This window comes from Podarcis vaucheri (genome assembly GCF_965113315.1).
Source record: "Podarcis vaucheri genome assembly, chromosome: 2".
In the NCBI taxonomy this organism is placed as follows: domain Eukaryota; kingdom Metazoa; phylum Chordata; class Lepidosauria; order Squamata; family Lacertidae; genus Podarcis; species Podarcis vaucheri.
The window spans coordinates 111480322-111497696 of NC_138760.1; the positions used below are offsets into that span (position 1 = coordinate 111480322).

The 17375-nt window shown below is 47.9% G+C and overlaps 1 protein-coding gene across 2 annotated transcripts in view; it reads right to left on the minus strand.

Moving 5' to 3' along the window:
* IL17RC (interleukin 17 receptor C) overlaps window positions 1-17375 on the minus strand; it is a 38307-nt gene that overhangs the window by 2377 nt on the left and 18555 nt on the right. The window contains exons 9-18 of one of the 2 annotated variants that reach the window (XM_082209590.1): window positions 16293-16352; window positions 14141-14204; window positions 13456-13643; window positions 11944-11994; window positions 10425-10470; window positions 9522-9652; window positions 9339-9398; window positions 3712-3769; window positions 1887-1982; window positions 545-583 (exon numbers count right to left, since the gene is read on the minus strand). In XM_082209590.1, the coding sequence (XP_082065716.1) occupies window positions 545-583; window positions 1887-1982; window positions 3712-3769; window positions 9339-9398; window positions 9522-9652; window positions 10425-10470; window positions 11944-11994; window positions 13456-13643; window positions 14141-14204; window positions 16293-16352 (793 nt within the window). The remainder of the gene's footprint in view (window positions 1-544; window positions 584-1886; window positions 1983-3711; window positions 3770-9338; window positions 9399-9521; window positions 9653-10424; window positions 10471-11943; window positions 11995-13455; window positions 13644-14140; window positions 14205-16292; window positions 16353-17375) is intronic. The other variant, XM_082209591.1, reaches the window with a different exon arrangement.

The window sequence follows — 17375 nt, forward strand, 5'->3', positions numbered from 1 at the left end:
TTTGTCCACGGCTTGGTGTTCTGTAGATAATGACCAGCCACTTGTGCACTTTGCCATTCCAAAGCTCAGTATGTCCAAGGCCAAACCTCTCATCCTAACTCTCAAGCAATCGTCAAACGCTCTCTTCTTCTACTGGGAGAATGCGGCCCTCCAGAACTCTTATCTATGGCCCCCGGGACTCTCCTCTCTCTGGCCCTACCATGCTCCTTCCTGGAATCCTATCGGTGTTTGGGTGGAGACAATGCTCTCCTGTTCCCACTACAAATATTAATTTACTTAGCAAATTGCACAGCCACTTATCACTGCTTTCGTGAAGGGCTGACTTTGCAAACATAACAGCTCTATGTGAATTGTTGTATTTCGCATTTAATTGCTGTTCAACACCACTTTGAACTATTGTTTCTTTCCTTCTCTACCCATGTGTGATAACACCAGCTGAGAATAACACCTTGGGCATCTGACGAAGTGGACTCTAATCCATGAAAGCTGACACCAAACTGTATTTGCTAGTCTTTACATGCTACGAGACCCTTTGTTGTCCTACCTCCAGAACTGTAATCTTCTTTCAGGATCCTGAGCCATCCTGTGGGGGGGAAAGAGATGTCAGAGAGAGCTCTTCAAACAAGAGGACAGGCATGCATGAAAAGAAAACACCTCTGAGTCATGACACGCCACAGAAAGGAACAGAGTGAAGGGGCTACATAAACTGGTAGCATTTCAATCTGTAAGAATGCATACGACCACCCTTAGGTTGTAACACTTTTGAATGCTTTCTTCTGTAAATGACACTGCTATGCTACAGGAGGGGTCAGAAGAGGGCGCTCTCCCCCCAGCTTATCGCAAGGCAGCAGGGAAGTGCTGAAGAAGGCACAGCCTTAGAAGGTTGGAGAAATCAGGGATGGGGGAGAAATTTGGCTCCATTTGCATGAGAACCAAAAGATTGCTATCCTTCAAAACTTCTCTGAATTCTGTGGTGCATTCTAGTAGAGAAGAAGAAGAGTTTGGATTTGATATCCCACTTTATCACTACCCTAAGGAGTCCACAGAGCCTAGGACTTGCTGATCAGAAGGTCGGCGGTTCGAATCCCCGCAACGGGGTGAGCTTCCGTTGCTCGGTCCCTGCTCCTGCCAACCTAGCAGTTCGAAAGCACGTCAAAGTGCAAGTAGATAAATAGGTACCACTCCGGCGGGAAGGTAAACGGCATTTCCGTGTGCTGCTCTGGTTCGCCAGAAGCGGCTTAGTCATGCTGGCCACATGACCCAGAAGCTGTATGCCGGCTCCCTCGGCCAACAAAGCAAGATGAGCGCTGCAACCCCAGAGTCGGTCACAACTGGACCTAATGGTCAGGGGTCCCTTTAACTTTAAGGAGTCTGAAAGCGGCCAACATTCTCCCTTCCCTTCCTCCCCCACAACAAACACTCTGAGAGATGAGTGGGGCTGAGAGACTTCAGAGAAGTGTGACTGGCCCAAGGTCACCCAGCAGCTGCATGTGGAGGAGCAGGGAAGCGAACCCGGTTCACCAGATTACGAGTCTACCGCTCTTAACCACTACGCCCCACTGGCAAGTAGGGCTTGCAATCACACTTATTTTAGGCCAAACCACATACAAATATGTGTGCAGTAGGAGAAATGCACATGGCAATGCTGGTGAATTTCTGTGATGTGGAAATATGGTGCATGAGAATTAATACTAGAAAAACAAGGAGCTGGAGAGGAACTGATAAAAGATTCATCCATCCCTGTTGGAGAGGTAAGGCAGGCTCATAATATCACAGCGGGTGAAGCAGAAGCTGGGATGACTGTGGGGAATACAGGAGATAGATCAAAAGCGATAAGCAACCGTTGTGGGTAGCGCATTGGGAGCCACAGAAAGTCTGCCTTGTACCTTTCAGTGCTTCTTTCTTGAGCAGCAGCACAAGCAGGATAGAGCAGGAGCCCAGCAGAGCCATCATCCAGGCCAGTGCCCAGCGTCTTCGGAAATCTGCATGAAAAGCATGGAGGGGAGAAGCAATCATCGGGTGATCTTCGGTTCCCATTCCTGCAACAATCCCTTTCGCCCTCTGCTCAGTGGCTGGCAATTTTCCCCGCAACCAATGGTTTTAAGACTGAAGAATGCAGCCTCCCAGTTCCAGACGTATTCTTTATATACTGCGCTTGTCTCGCTGGAATTGGGGACCAAGTCAACAACCCTAACAGGCTTGAAGAGAGAGAGAGCTTATCCACACTTCTCCTTGCCCTGCTGCTTTCTCCTGGGGAAAGCCGCTCTTCGGTGCTCAGTCAGAGCAAACAGCGATCCGGGCTTTCTCTGGATGGACCTTTGCTCCAATTTAGCACTAAAGAGCAGGTTTTTTCCCTGGTAAAGGAGCGGAAACCATTTGGACACATGCTTTCAAGGCACAGGACAAGCATGGATGAGCCCTTAGTCGTGTGGTTTGTTTACTGAATATCCAATGACTACATCCTCCTCCACCTCCCACAAACTGGGGTTTGTGTTCTTCAAGCTATGCAAGCAGCTGGAAGAGGAGCAGGGTGGGGAGACAGAGAAAGAACCCTGAGTGGAGAGGCGTCCCAGTTGTCATCCTTTGGAAGCTCCTGGGAAAGTCATCCAACCAAAGCTGATATGGCCTGGAACTGGTTCTGTATGGTGCATCCTGATTCATGCCTGCCTGTAAAAGCGAGCCTGGAGCAAACGTCTAGGATGTTGCCAGCAGGTTCCAGGAATCCTCTTTGTTGTGACATTGGGGGGGGGGAGTTTGTTTGAGCCCAGGGCAACAGCCCAGGTGGAGCTCTGGGCGAGAGCCAGAAAGCAGAGAGGAATTGAGTGGGAAGGTGTGTCAGAAGGAGAAGGGATTGTTTACATCTGTTAGTAATTTGTGTTAATGGTTTAGTTGTGTGTTTTTGTGACAGCTGTTGCTTTAGCAACCAGGCAGTGGAGGGCCTTCTAGGTATTGGCACCCTCCCCGCGCGCCCTTCAGATGTCAAGGAGATAAAGAATTACACAGCTTTTAGAAGACATCTGAAGACAGCCCTGTATCGGGAGGTTTTTAATGCTTGATGTTTTTATTATGTGTTTAGATATGCTGTAAACCGCCCAGAGTGGCTGGGGAAACTCAGCCAGATGGGTGGGGTATAAATAATAAATTATTATTATTATTATTATTAGCTTTCTGTATCCCACTATAAGGGATGAGGGTGGCGCTGTGGGTTAAACCACAGAGCCTAGGACTTGCCGATCCGAAAGTCGGTGGTTTGAATCCCCGTGACGGAGTGAGCTCCCGTTGCTCGGTCCCTGCTCCTGCCAACCTAGCAGTTCAAAAGCATGTCAAAGTGCAAGTAGATAAATAGGTACTGCTCCAGCGGGAAGGAAAACGGCGTTTCCATATGCTGCTCTGGTTCGCCAGAAGTGGCTTAGTCATGCTGGCCTCATGACCCGGAAGCTGTACGCCGGCTCCCTCGGCCAAAAAAGCGAGATGAGCGCTGCAACCCCAGAGTCAGCCACGACTGGACCTGATGGTCAGGGGTCCCTTTACCTTTACCTTACCCCATTAAAACTGATTTTTATATATAAAGTGGTATAGAAATGGTCTAAATCAATCAATCAATCATTCAATCCCTGTGCAGCCTCTATTCCCCAGTTGCCCTTGGAAGAATTCAAGGTCACCTCTCCTCCAAGGAGGAATCCCTGTTGCCCCAGACACAGGTGCACTCACACTTCTCCAGTGAACAGGCCCAGAGCTCGTGGTTCTCACTGTCCTCTGAACGCCATACCTGTAAACAATGATCAAAGAACAGCTGGCTCATGGTCTTGTTTGCCTGGGAACACAGAGTCGCACAGCTAGCCTGGCAACTATCTTAGGCCACTTCCACTTCTGGAAATGAATGTTTATTAAGCATTCACCCCGATTTGTTTGCACAAAGTCTTGGAGGTAATATACAACGTCCGCTCTTAATTGAGCGGAAGCTCTGTCTTGTTTGAGGGGAGGTTATATATAACAACCTCTGTTTATTGAGAGTGTGTCTTCCTTGCTTGGTGCGGAAGTTATGCATGTGGCCTTCCAGATGTTGCTGAACTACAACTCCCATCATCCTGGACCATGTTGGCTGGGGTTGATGGGAGTTGTAGTCCAGCCAGAGGGCCACAGGTTAGCCACCCCAGGTCTGGAGCATTTAAAGCACTTCACACATCAGTCATGCTTACAGCAACCTCTGCAAGGCGCTGTGTTATTATTGGACCATGCTGCAAACAAGTTGCGCTCAAGGCCACTTACTGAGCCTGTTAATAGGCGAGGAACTCTATTGGCTACCACACTACAGGAGCTCCCAACCTTTTACTGAACAATGCCCAAAGGAGGTGGTTACATCTCTAAGGAGATTGTTCCAGCACTGGTTATAAATTAAATACAGCTGTACCTTGGGTCTCAAACGACTTGGCTCCCGAACAAATTGGCCCCCGAACGATCGAAACCCGGAAGCCGAATGTCTGACAGAGCTTCCGTGGCTTCTGATTGGCTGCATGAGCTTCCTACAGCCAATCAGAAGCCGTGTTTTGGTTTCTGAATGTTTTGGAAGTCAAATGGGCTTCCGGAAGGGATTTTGTTTGACTTCCAAGTTACGACTGTACATCAAATGCAATTCACCAAGATGCCTAGGACAGCCATCCATCATAATCCTTAGGATGCCCTTGAACTGGGAGCTTTGGAGTACAAAGATACCTGTACAATGAACCAGCAAACTACACATCACAGCCTCTGAGTGGGCAGCTTATTATCTTCAAGCCCAGGCTTGACCACACCCAGGATGACGATTGGATCCCCTCAACAGGAAGGAGCCTAAGAGGGCTTCCTGTTCCAGATAAGCCTTCCTTGACCAACTGGATCTTCTGGTGTGTTCCTGTATCCCTTTAGTCCTGACTTCTGGCTTGCATCTTGATCCTGCTAGTCCTTCAATTGTGACTTCCTTGCACAGCTACTGGCTCACCTCAGATTGTGTCCCATAGATGAACCCTGTTACTTCAACCACCAGCCAGCAGCGTGTGGTCAGTGGAGTAGGGGGACCAGGCTAAGTCCCCTAAAGGCTCCAAGAGCCCTCCCACCACTTCCCCAAAGCCCTCCCATCTTTGGAAGGAGGAAGCAGGGCTCCAGTATCCTGTGCCTCCTTCCCAAAGCCCAGTCAGCTTCTGCCTGGTGTAGGGAGGGAAGTGTGACACTCACAATCACCCTTGCAAGCCGGTGCCTCTAGCCTCGTTCTCCTAAGAAAAATGTCATTGCGTGCCACTGCCATCGGCAGCCATGAATAGTTAGCAAGAAATATTTTTGCTTCCTCTTTCTCCATGTGTCTGTTTAGGAGATACAGCCTCCACAAGGGATGTATTGGAATAGATGATATATGTTGGGACCAGCAAATAAACTTTGGCTTGTGGGAGTGGGGTATGTGGCCTTCAAACCTCCCTCTTCTCGAGCTGGGAAGATGCCCAGAGTGTAAAAGCCTCCCCAACTGAGGATTTTAAAGGCACAGACTGGGTTGGTTGGCAGGAGCTAGCCCAGGCAAAGGCAAACTCAGCCCTTCAGATGTTTTGGGACTACAGTTCCCATCATCCTTGACCACTGGTCCTGTTAGCTAGGGATCATGGAAGTTGTAGTCCTACACTCAAGTAGGACCCCGGCAGAGACACATGCCCAACCGGCATGTTCCCTCCCTCCTAGTCGATCGTTCGGGAGCTTCAAAAGCTTTCTTCAGCCCGAACATCACAGCAACCGATGCCAACAGACACTGGCACACTTAGGGATCCACAGAGTCTTTGCAGCCTGCTTGACAGACCTCAACTCAGCATTTCAGCTAATCTACTTTATTTACATATTAACACACACAGAGCACTGCAACATGGCTCCCTCTCTCTCTAGCATCAGACAGCAAAGAAAGAAAGAACAAAGGACAATAGTCCCACTTCATAGAACACAGTAACACAAACATCCTGTCTCCGTCACTTCCCACTCTGTGGAGTCAAAACATATACCGTCATGTGATAGACAACAATCCCATGACTGCAATCACGGAGCAAGAATTCTAACAGGGCTAGGCCAACCTTTGCCTTCCAAAGCTCTCCTTTCTTAGCGAGGCTGCACAGCTCTGGACAGCTCTTCTGCTTGGAAGCTCTTGAAGTTGTGGATTGAGTTGACCGCCAGCCAAATTGTTCCATGCCTTCAGAGTTCCTCTTTCTTAGCAAGAGGCTGCTCAATGCAAGGCTGCCTCTCTGCTAAGAGCACACCTCTATGGTGGGGTGGTGGTTTTTGGAGCAGTGCAATTCCCCACTGTTGTACTGAACAAAGTGGGCATAGGATTCGGCGGCTACTGCACCAGTATAAAGCCAGGGAATCTCTGTCCCTGATATAGATAAGATGGTAAACAGGTTTCTGCACACCTACAGCCCTGTCCCAAGCTGTGTACACGCCCCAAAGCCTTTGTCATATGATCAAGCATTAAACCAGTGTGTGTTTAAGATAACCTCACAAACCAAACATTTCTAAAGAGTGCCAAAGTATGCATTAAAATACCTAAAAGGAACAAGGTGCTTTTATAAAGAATGATACAGATGGAGCAATTAGCCAATGACTAACAAGAGTAGCAGAACAATGTTTCCAGTGACTCCATCATGGGTGAAGAAAATTGCAAAACTAATTGCAAAGAGCCTCCAGACTCTCAGCATTCTATGAGAGGGCTTCAAGCACACGCTGGGAAATTTCAGTTTGCACAATTAAAGGTGGATTAAAGCACTCTGCCTCTCATGTGCTGCGAATCCACTTAAAAAACAAACAGGTTTTTGTGGTTTGAAAAGTGATGTGGAGATGCACTGAAAAGTGGGGGGGTGAACAAATGACTTGTGGGAAGACGTGTCAATCCGAACGAATGCTCGCTGTCATAAGACCGCCCCAAGACAAATATGAACAAATGCTTAATCAAGACCAGACAGAGGATCCCTCCAGGCACCCTGATTATTATGCATTCATGGTGGTTTATGTGCAATCCTGCTTCCAACACTCTTTTTAGCCTGCAGAAGTTTCAGGGCAGGCATACGGTTTCCAATCAGTGCACATCCCGCAATTTTCTGCTGTAACTTTTTATACCAGAAATGTCTGACATGGGCGTGTCCCATTTTTGTTACATTCTAGTTCAAGAGTTACACAGTGACATGGGTGGCGCTGTGGTCTAAGCCACAGAGCCTAGGACTTGCCGATCAGAAGGTCAACGATTCAAATCCCCGCGACGGGGTGAGCTCCCGTTGCTCGGTCCCAGCTCCTGCCAACCTAGCAGTTTGAAAGCACGTCAAGGTGCAAGTAGATAAATAGGTATTGCTCCGGTGGGAAGGTAAATGGCGTTTCTGTGCGCTGCTCTGGTTCGCCAGAAGCAGCTTAGTCATGCTGGCCACATGACCTGGAAGCTGTCTGCGGACAAACGCCGGCTCCCTCAGCCTATAGAGCGAGATGAGCACCGAAACCCCAGAGTTGTCCGCGACTGGACCTAATGGTCAGGGGTACTTTTACCTTTACCTAGTGCAAGAGCAACCCTCCTGGCGGCAGTACAGTGGTACCTCAATTTAAGTACTGAATTCGTTCCGGAGGTCCGTACTTAACCTGAAACTGTTCTTAACCTGAAGCACCACTTTAGCTAATGGGGCCTCCTTCTGCTGCCATGACGCCAGGGCACGATTTCTGTTCTCATCCTGAAGCAAAGTTCTTAACCTGAAGCACTATTTCTGGGTTAGCGGAGTCTGTAACCTGAAGCGTATGTAACCCGAGGTACCACTGTAATGTGATAACACTGGGAAAGAGGCACCAGCCAATGCTCTGTGGAAGGTGCACTATAAATCCATCACGAATGCACTAGGATGGAGTCCATGACATGTTGCAGAACATACTCACAAAAAGAACCACTGGTCCAAAGGGTCATAGAATCATAGAACTGTACAGTTGGAAAGGAGCCCAAGGGTGATCTAGTCCAACCCCTGCCACACACAAATCTCAGCTAAAGCATCCAGGACAGTGTCTGTGCAAGCAAATCATGATGTGTGCTCATTCAATAGGTATTCTGGAGGAGTCAGCTCTGTCAGGAGCTCGTCCTACACTCGAGTAGGACCCCAGCAGAAACACATGCCCAACTGGCATGTTCCCTCCCTCCTGGTCGATCGTTCGGGAGCTTCAAAATTTATTCAGCCCGAACATCACAGCAACCGATGCCAACAGACACTGGCACACTTAGGGATCCACAGAGTCTTTGCAGCCTGCTTGACAGACCTCAACTCAGCATTTCAGCTAATCTACTTTATTTACATATTAACACACACAGAGCACTGCAACATGGCTCCCTCTCTCTCTAGCATCAGACAGCAAAGAAAGAAAGAACAAAGCACAATAGTCCCACTTCACAGAACACAGTAACACAAACATCCTGTCTCCGTCACTTCCCACTCTGTGGAGTCAAAACATATACCGTCATGTGATAGACAACAATCCCATGACTGCAATCACGGAGCAAGAATTCTAACAGGGCTAGGCCAACTTCTGCCTTCCAATGCTCTCCTTTCTCAGCGAGGCTGCACAGCTCTGGACAGCTCTTCTGCTTGGAAGCTCTTGAAGGTGTGGATTGAGTTGACCGCCAGCCAGCTTGTTCCATGCCTTCAGAGTTCCCCTTTCTTAGCAAGAGGCTGCTCAATGCAAGGCTGCCTCTCTGCTAAGAGCACACCTCTATGGTGGGGTGGTGGTTTTTGGAGCAGTGCAATTCCCCACTGTTGTACTGAACAAAGTGGGCATAGGATTCGGCGGCTACTGCACCAGTATAAAGCCAGGGAATCTCTGTCCCTGATGTAGATAAGATGGTAAACAGGTTTCTGCACACCTACAGCCCTGTCCCAAGCTGTGTACATGCCCCAAAGCCTTTGTCATATGATCAACCATTAAAACAGTGTGTATTTAAGATAACCTCACAAACCAAACGTTTCTAAAGAGCGCCAAAGTATGCATTAAAATACCTAAAAGGAACAAGGTGTTTTTTATAAAGAATGATACAGCTGGAGCAATTAGCCAATAGCTAATGACTAACAAGAGTAGCAGAACAATGTTTCCAGTGACTCCATCATGGGAGAAGAAAATTCCCAAACTAATTACAAAGAGCCTCCAGACTCTCAGCATTCTATGAGAGTCAAAACATACACCATCATGTGATAGACAAAAATCCCATAACTGCAATCACGGAGCAGGAATTCTAACAAGCTCAACACCATCCAACATGTGGCAATTCCTAAAGGCATGCCCTCCCTCTTCCTGACACTCGTCCCCGCTCTCACCTTCGTGCACTCTCCTGACTGCAAGTCCCTCCTCAGGGCGACCTCCAGATTCCCATTTCCCTGTGGAGAACAGGGAAAAGAAAATGCAGTGAGTGCTGCACAGCTACACCCCCCACCTCCACCCTATAGAACAGCATCTGAACCATAGCAGGAGGGGGAAAAGAGTGGCAGTCCAGGACTTACTGTGCTGGCAGCTTGAGCGATGGGGACCCAGGTACCCTCCTCAAAGACATGTGTAGAAGAGCTCCCTTGGGAATGCTCTGTCTTCCGAAGCAGCAAATGTTGCTTGGTTTGCCAAGGGCTTTCTGCAGTATCTAGGGGAAGAGAAAAGAAAGATTCAATGAAAAGCTTGGCCGCAGGATCAGTCCACGGATCTCATCTCCGTTCTTGGGAATATATGAGAAGAGCTCTGATAGTCAAATGGAAATCGCAGGCAGGACTTGAAATACAGTCATACCTCGGGTTACAGACGCTTCAGATTGCGCGGTTTCGGGTTGTGCACTGCGCCGAACCCGGAAGTACCGGAACAGGTTACTTCTGGGTTTCGGCACATGCGCAGAAGCGCTAAATTGCACGTTGTGCATGTGCAGAAATGCTGAATCGCAACCCGTGCGTGCGCAGATGCGGCACTGCGGGTTGCGAACGTGCTTCCCGCACGGATCACGTTCGCAACCCGAGTGTCCACTGTATGAGCAGAGGAATGGGAATGATAAAAGGAATGTTAATGTAGGATAAAGGTTATAGAAATAAGTATTACATTTAAGGCAGCTGATAAAGGATTTGAGCGGAAACGTCATGGAAGTAAGGACGCCAAGTCAAAACGTTAAGGGAATATTGTATTGAAATAGAACTGAATTTTGTTAAATTGTATGAAAATCAATAAAAATTATGGGAGGGGGGAGAGAGAATATAAGAAGAGCCCTGCTGGATCAGGCCCAAGGCCCATCTAGTCCGGTATCCTGTGGCCGACTAGATGTTTGTGAGAAGCCTGCAAACTGGACATGAGCACAAGAAGGCTGCCATTCCCAGCCACTGCCATTCAGAGGTATGTCTAGTCTGGCGCTCAGAGACCACTGTGGCACTCACCTTCCTGCAGGCAGCTTTGGAGGTAGGTGTTTCCGTTGCTCCTGACCTGCACAATGGGAAAGCATGGGTCAGTAGGAGGTCCTGTCATGCCCTTGAGTTTTTCCTGGAGGCACCTAGCCAGAAATGGAAGGCTAAGGCAGATTTGAAAGACACTGACACGTGGGCTTACCATATTTTTCGCTCTATAGGATGCACTCGACCATCGGACGCACCTTGTTTTAGAGGGGGAGAACAAGAAAAAAAATTCTCCCCCTCTCTGCTCAGCGCCCCTTCAGCGAATCGGCAGGAGAAACGGAGCCCCTTCCATTTCTCCTCCCGCTTCGCTGAAGGGGCGCTGCGCAAAGAGGGGGAGATTTTTTCCCCTTGTTCTCCCCCTCTAAAACAAGGTGTGTTCTGTGCGTTCTGTGCGTCCAGGTCGGGGAGCAGCGCAGCAAACCCTTCCCGCCCCGCCCCCATACCCTGACTGGACATTTTGCGAAATTGAAGACAGGAGGTGGAGAGATCAGGCCACCTTTACAGCAGAGGTTGGCAATCAGAGTGAACAGGACACTGTCCCATCAAACTCAATCTGCCTCCGTCAGCCCCCTGATCTGCAGACCTGCCTGCTTAGAAATAGTCCAGGGGGCTAGCAGCTTCCTCCTCCTCCTCCACCTCAGTTCAGTTCTGTCCTTGTAGACCCAAGCAGGGAGGAGATTGGGGGCAAAACTAGAAGCAGGTGACTCTGCCTGTCATTGGCTCTTTGGCATCACCTCCTATTGGTGTCCCTGCCTTCTGCCCCCTACCAGTCCCCATGGCTGGACCTACCACCACTACACCTTTGCCACTCTAGTTAGGAATCACTCTAGTAAGGAAATTCTCTTTGGTCTCTTTCTCTGCCGGTCACTAAAAAGAATGAGCTCCAGATCAGAACAGTGAAGGGGGAGCCCAATTCTGACTTTCAAAATGCCTTAAGACAGCAAGCCCACATTATACAGGACCACAGGAAGCTGGACAATAGAGGCTTAGCCATTGTTCTTGAATGGATTGTGGCATGGGGTTAGGGTTAATTATGTGGGTCCTGTTACGATATTGAAGCAATGCAGCCGCGAGCTACTGCTAGCTTGAAAGCAAAACATAATGGGAATGTTGGGACTGTTCCGTGGGAAACAGAGGGACAGTCTATTCACAGTGCAGAGGGCACCGGAATTAGCTCAGAGTGTAATATGAGCTGTACAGGAAGTACAGGAGGAGTTTGTCTCTCAGCTGTTGGAGTTTGAAGAGAGCAGAGGTGTTTTCTGTAACGCTGCAAAGACAGAAATAAAGGCATGTAAATACGTTTCTGTCTATCTCTTTCCCCTGCCCGGGGGGGGGGGGCAGGAAAGAGTGATGTGTTCTTCTCACGCCAAGAAGGATCGCCTATCGCAACCTAGCCTGTATCCTGCCGGGGAATGCAGACAGGGAGGTCAACCGGAGATCAAGCTGGGTGCCTGGAGAGTGGCCAGTTTCTCCTGATAAAGGCTTGATTCCCAACATCTCCTACCTGCACACAGATGTTGGGGTGGGGTGTCAGTCCTGGGAACTCCTGTGGCACCTAAGAGGTTCGGAAAGAGTTTGTTACAGTCACAAAACTCACAGCTCACCTGCACGTCCACCCCTGCCCATGTCTTCACCACCAACCCAGCGGCTACCCATTGGAAGGGAACTCTGGGGCAAATGCCTCAAACCCCTCACGCTTTAGACCTGCTGTCAGATGCTCTTGGCTTGAAGGGCTGCTTCTTATCCCAGCACACCACAGGAATGAGGAACCAGGGGCCCTATCAATGTTGTTGGACTCCAACTCCCATCAGCCCCAACCGGCAGGGCCAATAGTCGGAGGGGGGCGTCCCAGGACAGCTGGAGGGCACCAGGCTCCCCCATCCCAGCTGTAACACGTAGATGTCCCATAATGTCCACATTTCCACAGAACGCAGGTGGGCGATGTGCAGCTCTGGGGCTGCTGTGGTCCTCAGCCTGACCTCGAAAGCCCTCTGCAAGTGACAAGACTTCTCACTAGGAACTCACTGCAAGCCATGTTAATTGGAAATCAAACACTCTTATTTCTTTCTGAGGTCCTGGAGCCTGCACAAAGTAGTAACTCCAACCTTCCCATCCAGGCCATACCTCCGAGTTAGTTCTCCAACAACTGGCCTCCTGGGTCATGACCACCTTTTCACTTAAAGGGGCCATGTGCCGGATATTTAATTGATCGTGTCTACATCACATAAGCAGCCTGAATCATAGATCCTCCAAGTGTCCCCTTATTTTCCAGGGTTTTACAGAAGCCATCCCGGTTTCTGATTTGATCCCGGAATGTCCTGCTTTGCCTTAAAGGTAAGGGTAAAGGCCTTAAAAAGGTAAAGGTAAAGGGACCCCTGACCGTTAAGTCCAGTCATGGACGATTCTGGGGTTGCGGCGCTCATCTCGGATGTCCCTACAGTGGTACCTCAGATTACAGACGCTTCAGGTTACAGACTCCGCTAACCCAGAAATAGTACCGTGGGTTAATAACTTTGCTTCAGGATGAGAACAGAAATAGCACAGCAGCAGCACAACAGCAGCGGGAGGCCCCATTAGCTAAAGTGGTACCTCAGGTTAAGAACAGTTTCAGGTTAAGAACGGACCTCCAGAACAAATGAAGTTCTTAACCCGAGGTACCACTGTATTTTCATCGGAGTGTATGGACCCCTGAGAGCCACGCAGATAAGTAACTATCCAGCTTTTAGAAGACATCTGCAAGCAGCCCTGTATAGGGAAGTATTTTAAAAAATGTTTTATGTTTTATTGTGTTTTTAAATATGTTGGAAGCTGCCCAGAGTGGCTGGGGCAACCCAGTCAGATTGGTGGGTATTATTATTATTATTATTATTATTATTATTATTATTGAATAGGATGTCCCTATTTTCATTGGAAGACTGTTGGAGGGTCTGGAGACTTACTGGACTCCACACAATCCACACTTGCCATCTGGCCCACATCTCCTTTCCCCACCCCACTTGCTCCTTGCTCTACTCACTTGTGGGGTGAGGGCCAGGTTCAGCTGGGGGTGCAGTGGGTGGCAAGAGGCATGGGGTGCCCCCCTCCAGCAGGGAACCAGCTCCCCTGGGAGGTCGCACGGTGCAGAGAGAGAGCAGGCCAGCGTCCCCTCAAAGACTTTAAGTTCCAGACGGCTCTGTTTCCAGGCCCTGGACAAGGCCTCAGCATCTGGAACAGGAAGTCAAGTCTTTGTAATAACAGGCGAGAATGTCCTTCATACACTATTCCAACACATACACACCCTCCGCTCTTCCTCCACACATAACTATGGCAAGTCCTCCTCTGTCAACATGTTCAGGGATGGCCTAGGACAGTTTGCTGCCTGAGGTGAAGATGTCAAATACACACACCCTTCTCCCCACACTTGGTACAAAAAGATGCCTGCTAAATCCTGCTTTGGCCAGCATCCCTCACCACACCTGATAGTAACAGGTTGGCCTAGGGCAGGCGACAGAAAGAAGTCTACCTGAGACACATACACAAGACCTTCAACACCACCTTGAGACTCCCTGCACTTCAGTGGCTTCCTGCCGCCTGAGGTAGATGTTCCCTTCTGCCTAATGGTATGACCGGCCCAGAATAACACACCCCATGTTAATGCTAACATTTTAGCTTTTTGAAATTCTGGGTCCGATGTGGACTGGATTTTTTAAAAAAACGCATACCGCTTGAAAAGGGGCACAGGTGAGTTCGGGGCGAATCTTCTTGGCTTCCGACGTTGGGCCAGACCTATGAACACAATACCCAATAGAATAAGAGGCCAAATGCAAGGAAGATGTGCAGTCGTGTGTGTAATGGGGGGGGGGGAGAGAGAGAAATCACCTGGTGAATGACTGTGCACATGCAGCTTACCACATGGTGTCCTCAGCCATTACGCTTCTTCTCAAGGTCATCTGGGTGAAAGTACAGTCGTACCTTGGTTTTCGAATGCCGCAAATCGGGAAGCGAGTGTTCTGGTTTGCAAACTTTTTTTGGAAGCCAAACATCTGACGCGGCTTCCGCAGCTTCCGATTGAGTACAGGAAGGTCCTACAGCCAATCGGAAGCTGCAGCTTGGTTTTCTTTTTTCTTTTTTCTAATAATTTTTATTAACCGGCCAATCAAATCAAATTAAATCACATCACATAAATTCCAAATTACAAAGCCGAATTTTAAATTTTGTTGTTGAGGGGACCCATATTTCAAGATCCGAAGGGGGATTCTGATCATCTTCTTGCTACTGCTTTAATGTCCAAATCAGTCCAAACAGAGTTCATAATTCTATCCAGTCTTATCTTGCTGTTTCCACATCACATCTTGTTCATATATTTTCTCTTTTTTCTTTATGATCTCTTCTGATAGTCTCCTTAAGCCGATAAACACCAATAATAATCCTGTGTGAATTTTTCCATTCTTCCAATCCTCAAATCGAGATGGTTTCCATATATCATCGCCTTCATAGATAACATCGCTCTTTCCATCATTAATTACAGAACTGTCGTTCTTAAGTCCCTCTGAAGAGTTTCACCCACAATATAAAAACAGCTCTATTTCTCTATTTCTCCTCCCAGACTTTAGTCCTCCGACAGAACTTCCCAATATGCAGCTTGGTTTTCAAATGTTTTTGGGAAGTCAAACGGACTTCTGGAACAGATTCCGTTTGACAACCAAGATAAGACTGTAACTTGTAAACCAGCCCTTAAGTCCTGGAAATAACCACGGCTCAAACCAAAGCACCATTTAGGGACTTGCATCACCAGGTTTGAGGTATTCCAAAAATGCTCTTACTCATGAAGAAATTGCAAAAAAAAAAAAAAAAAAAAAGGATAAGGACTGTGGCGCTTGCCCTCCTAGGTGACATCATGCTGGGTCATAAGGAAAGGGTTAAGTGAGTGTGAAGTGATTGGCAAGTGGGAACCCAAGGGGAGGAGTTAGAGTTAGTGTTAGTGTTGTTAAGGAGTCAGTCAGGTGTTACAGAAGAGAGAGGGAGGATAAGTCTGTGGGTTGGGATACTTTGATGTGAGAGAGTGAGAGAATCTGTTAAGAGGAGTCAGATAGACAGTTGGGATAATCTGTTAGAAGTTATTAGGAAGGTATAGGCCGGTAATGAAACTAAGATAAAGAAACTGACAAGAAAAATTATCTGAAACCATAAACTTGTTAATGCTTATAAAAGAAAATTGTTTATTTGGTTTAATGTTAACAACTGTCTGGACTCTGTGTGTGCCCAAGAGAAATGGGTTGGTGGCAGTGGGGAAGCAATCACAGTGGTGGCACAGGGATCAGTAGACCGTCAAACGTCCAGGGACCCAGTAAGACCCAGGACTTACTCCGATAAATTGCTATGTGAAATGATTCATGTATGAAAACTGGGATTAAAATTCTGTTTAAAAAAATCAGGGTTCTAGTCAGACTTAAACCTTAACCCACTATTTTAGGACATTAGCAGCTGGGCCAAATCAAACTTGTCGCAGGTGACAAGCTGGTGGCTCTCCCATCAGCCCCAGAAAGCACGGTCAAGGATCAGGGGTGATGGGAGCTGTAGTTCAACAATACCTGGAGGACCACAAGTTTCCCACTGTTGTCATAATGTGAGGAAGGGTATGGCTTAGAACACTGCAACTGCATCGCACATTTAATGCATGCTGAAAGCACCTGGCTTCCTGCAAAGAATCCTGGGAACTGTAGTTAAGCTAGGAATGCTGGGTGTTGTGGCCCTGCTAGGGTAAACTACCATTCCCAGGATTCTCTGGGGAAAGGCATACACTTATTTAAAGTTAAACGTGCATCAGGTGTATAGCGAGGGGGGAAACTTTGTGGTGTGTGCAAAAATCCTTACCTCCACGCAGAGACATGGTAACACCTGGTCGATAGGCAAGCTCACATTCTCGTTTCCGGTCTAAATACAAAACAGGGAAGTGACGTGAGTGAGAGCAGCTTAGCGAGAAAAAGCTTGCCTGGTCTCAAATTCTTCCTGCCCCTAGACACTTATAAGAATTCTAAGGTCCCAAATATAAAATAAACGTTCATAAATGTACAAGGCAAAGACATACATAGGTATATAAACCACGTGTCTGAAATAGTACAGAAGAGCAATCCTGAAGCCATTTTGACTCTCCCAAACCATTTTGACCTCAAATATTTCCCTGCAAGGAGGAAGGAAATGGGAAAGCTTCTCCATTGCCTTTTGCTACCTGTCTTAAGGGCGTATTTGTGTATGAATAGAGTGAGTCTGTGACCTGGATTCAGGAATTAAAGTATTAACCATCACAAAAGAAATGGCCAGACTGCCCAGGTAATGCAATCAGTGACCATTATCAGATCCTGGCAGACAGGATTTCTGCAACAGACCACCTCCTTCTGTGATGTATGTATGATGTTTTGCGGGGGTGGTCTTGGGCTACAGGGCCGGCAGTTTCAAAAGTCTATATAAGGGCTTGCGCACCATCGTTCAGGGTTCTCTCCTCCCTCCTGCGTGTGGTGAGTGGAGACAGGCTTACTAGCTGTTTTGCGCCTCAATTTTCTCTGGTTGGCCTCTGTTATTTTCTCCTACCAATAACTCACTTAAGGACTCTTGGATACCACAAAAGGGGAAAGGAACAGTTTTTTCTTATAACAACATCATTAGGATAAGAAAATTAGTGAAATGTATGGCTGACTGCATATGACTGAAATGTATGACTGACAGCATCTTAAAAAGTAGAGCCATCATCTTGCCAACAAAGGTCCGTATAGTGAAAGCTATGGTTTTCCCAGTAGTGATGTATGGAAGCGAGAGCTGGACCATAAAGAAGGCTGATTGCCGAAGAATTGGTGCTTTTGAATTCTGGTGCTGGAGGAGAGTCTTGAGAGTCCCATGGACTGCAAGAAGATCAAACCTATCCATTCTGAAGGAAACCAGCCCTGAGTGCTCACTGGAAGG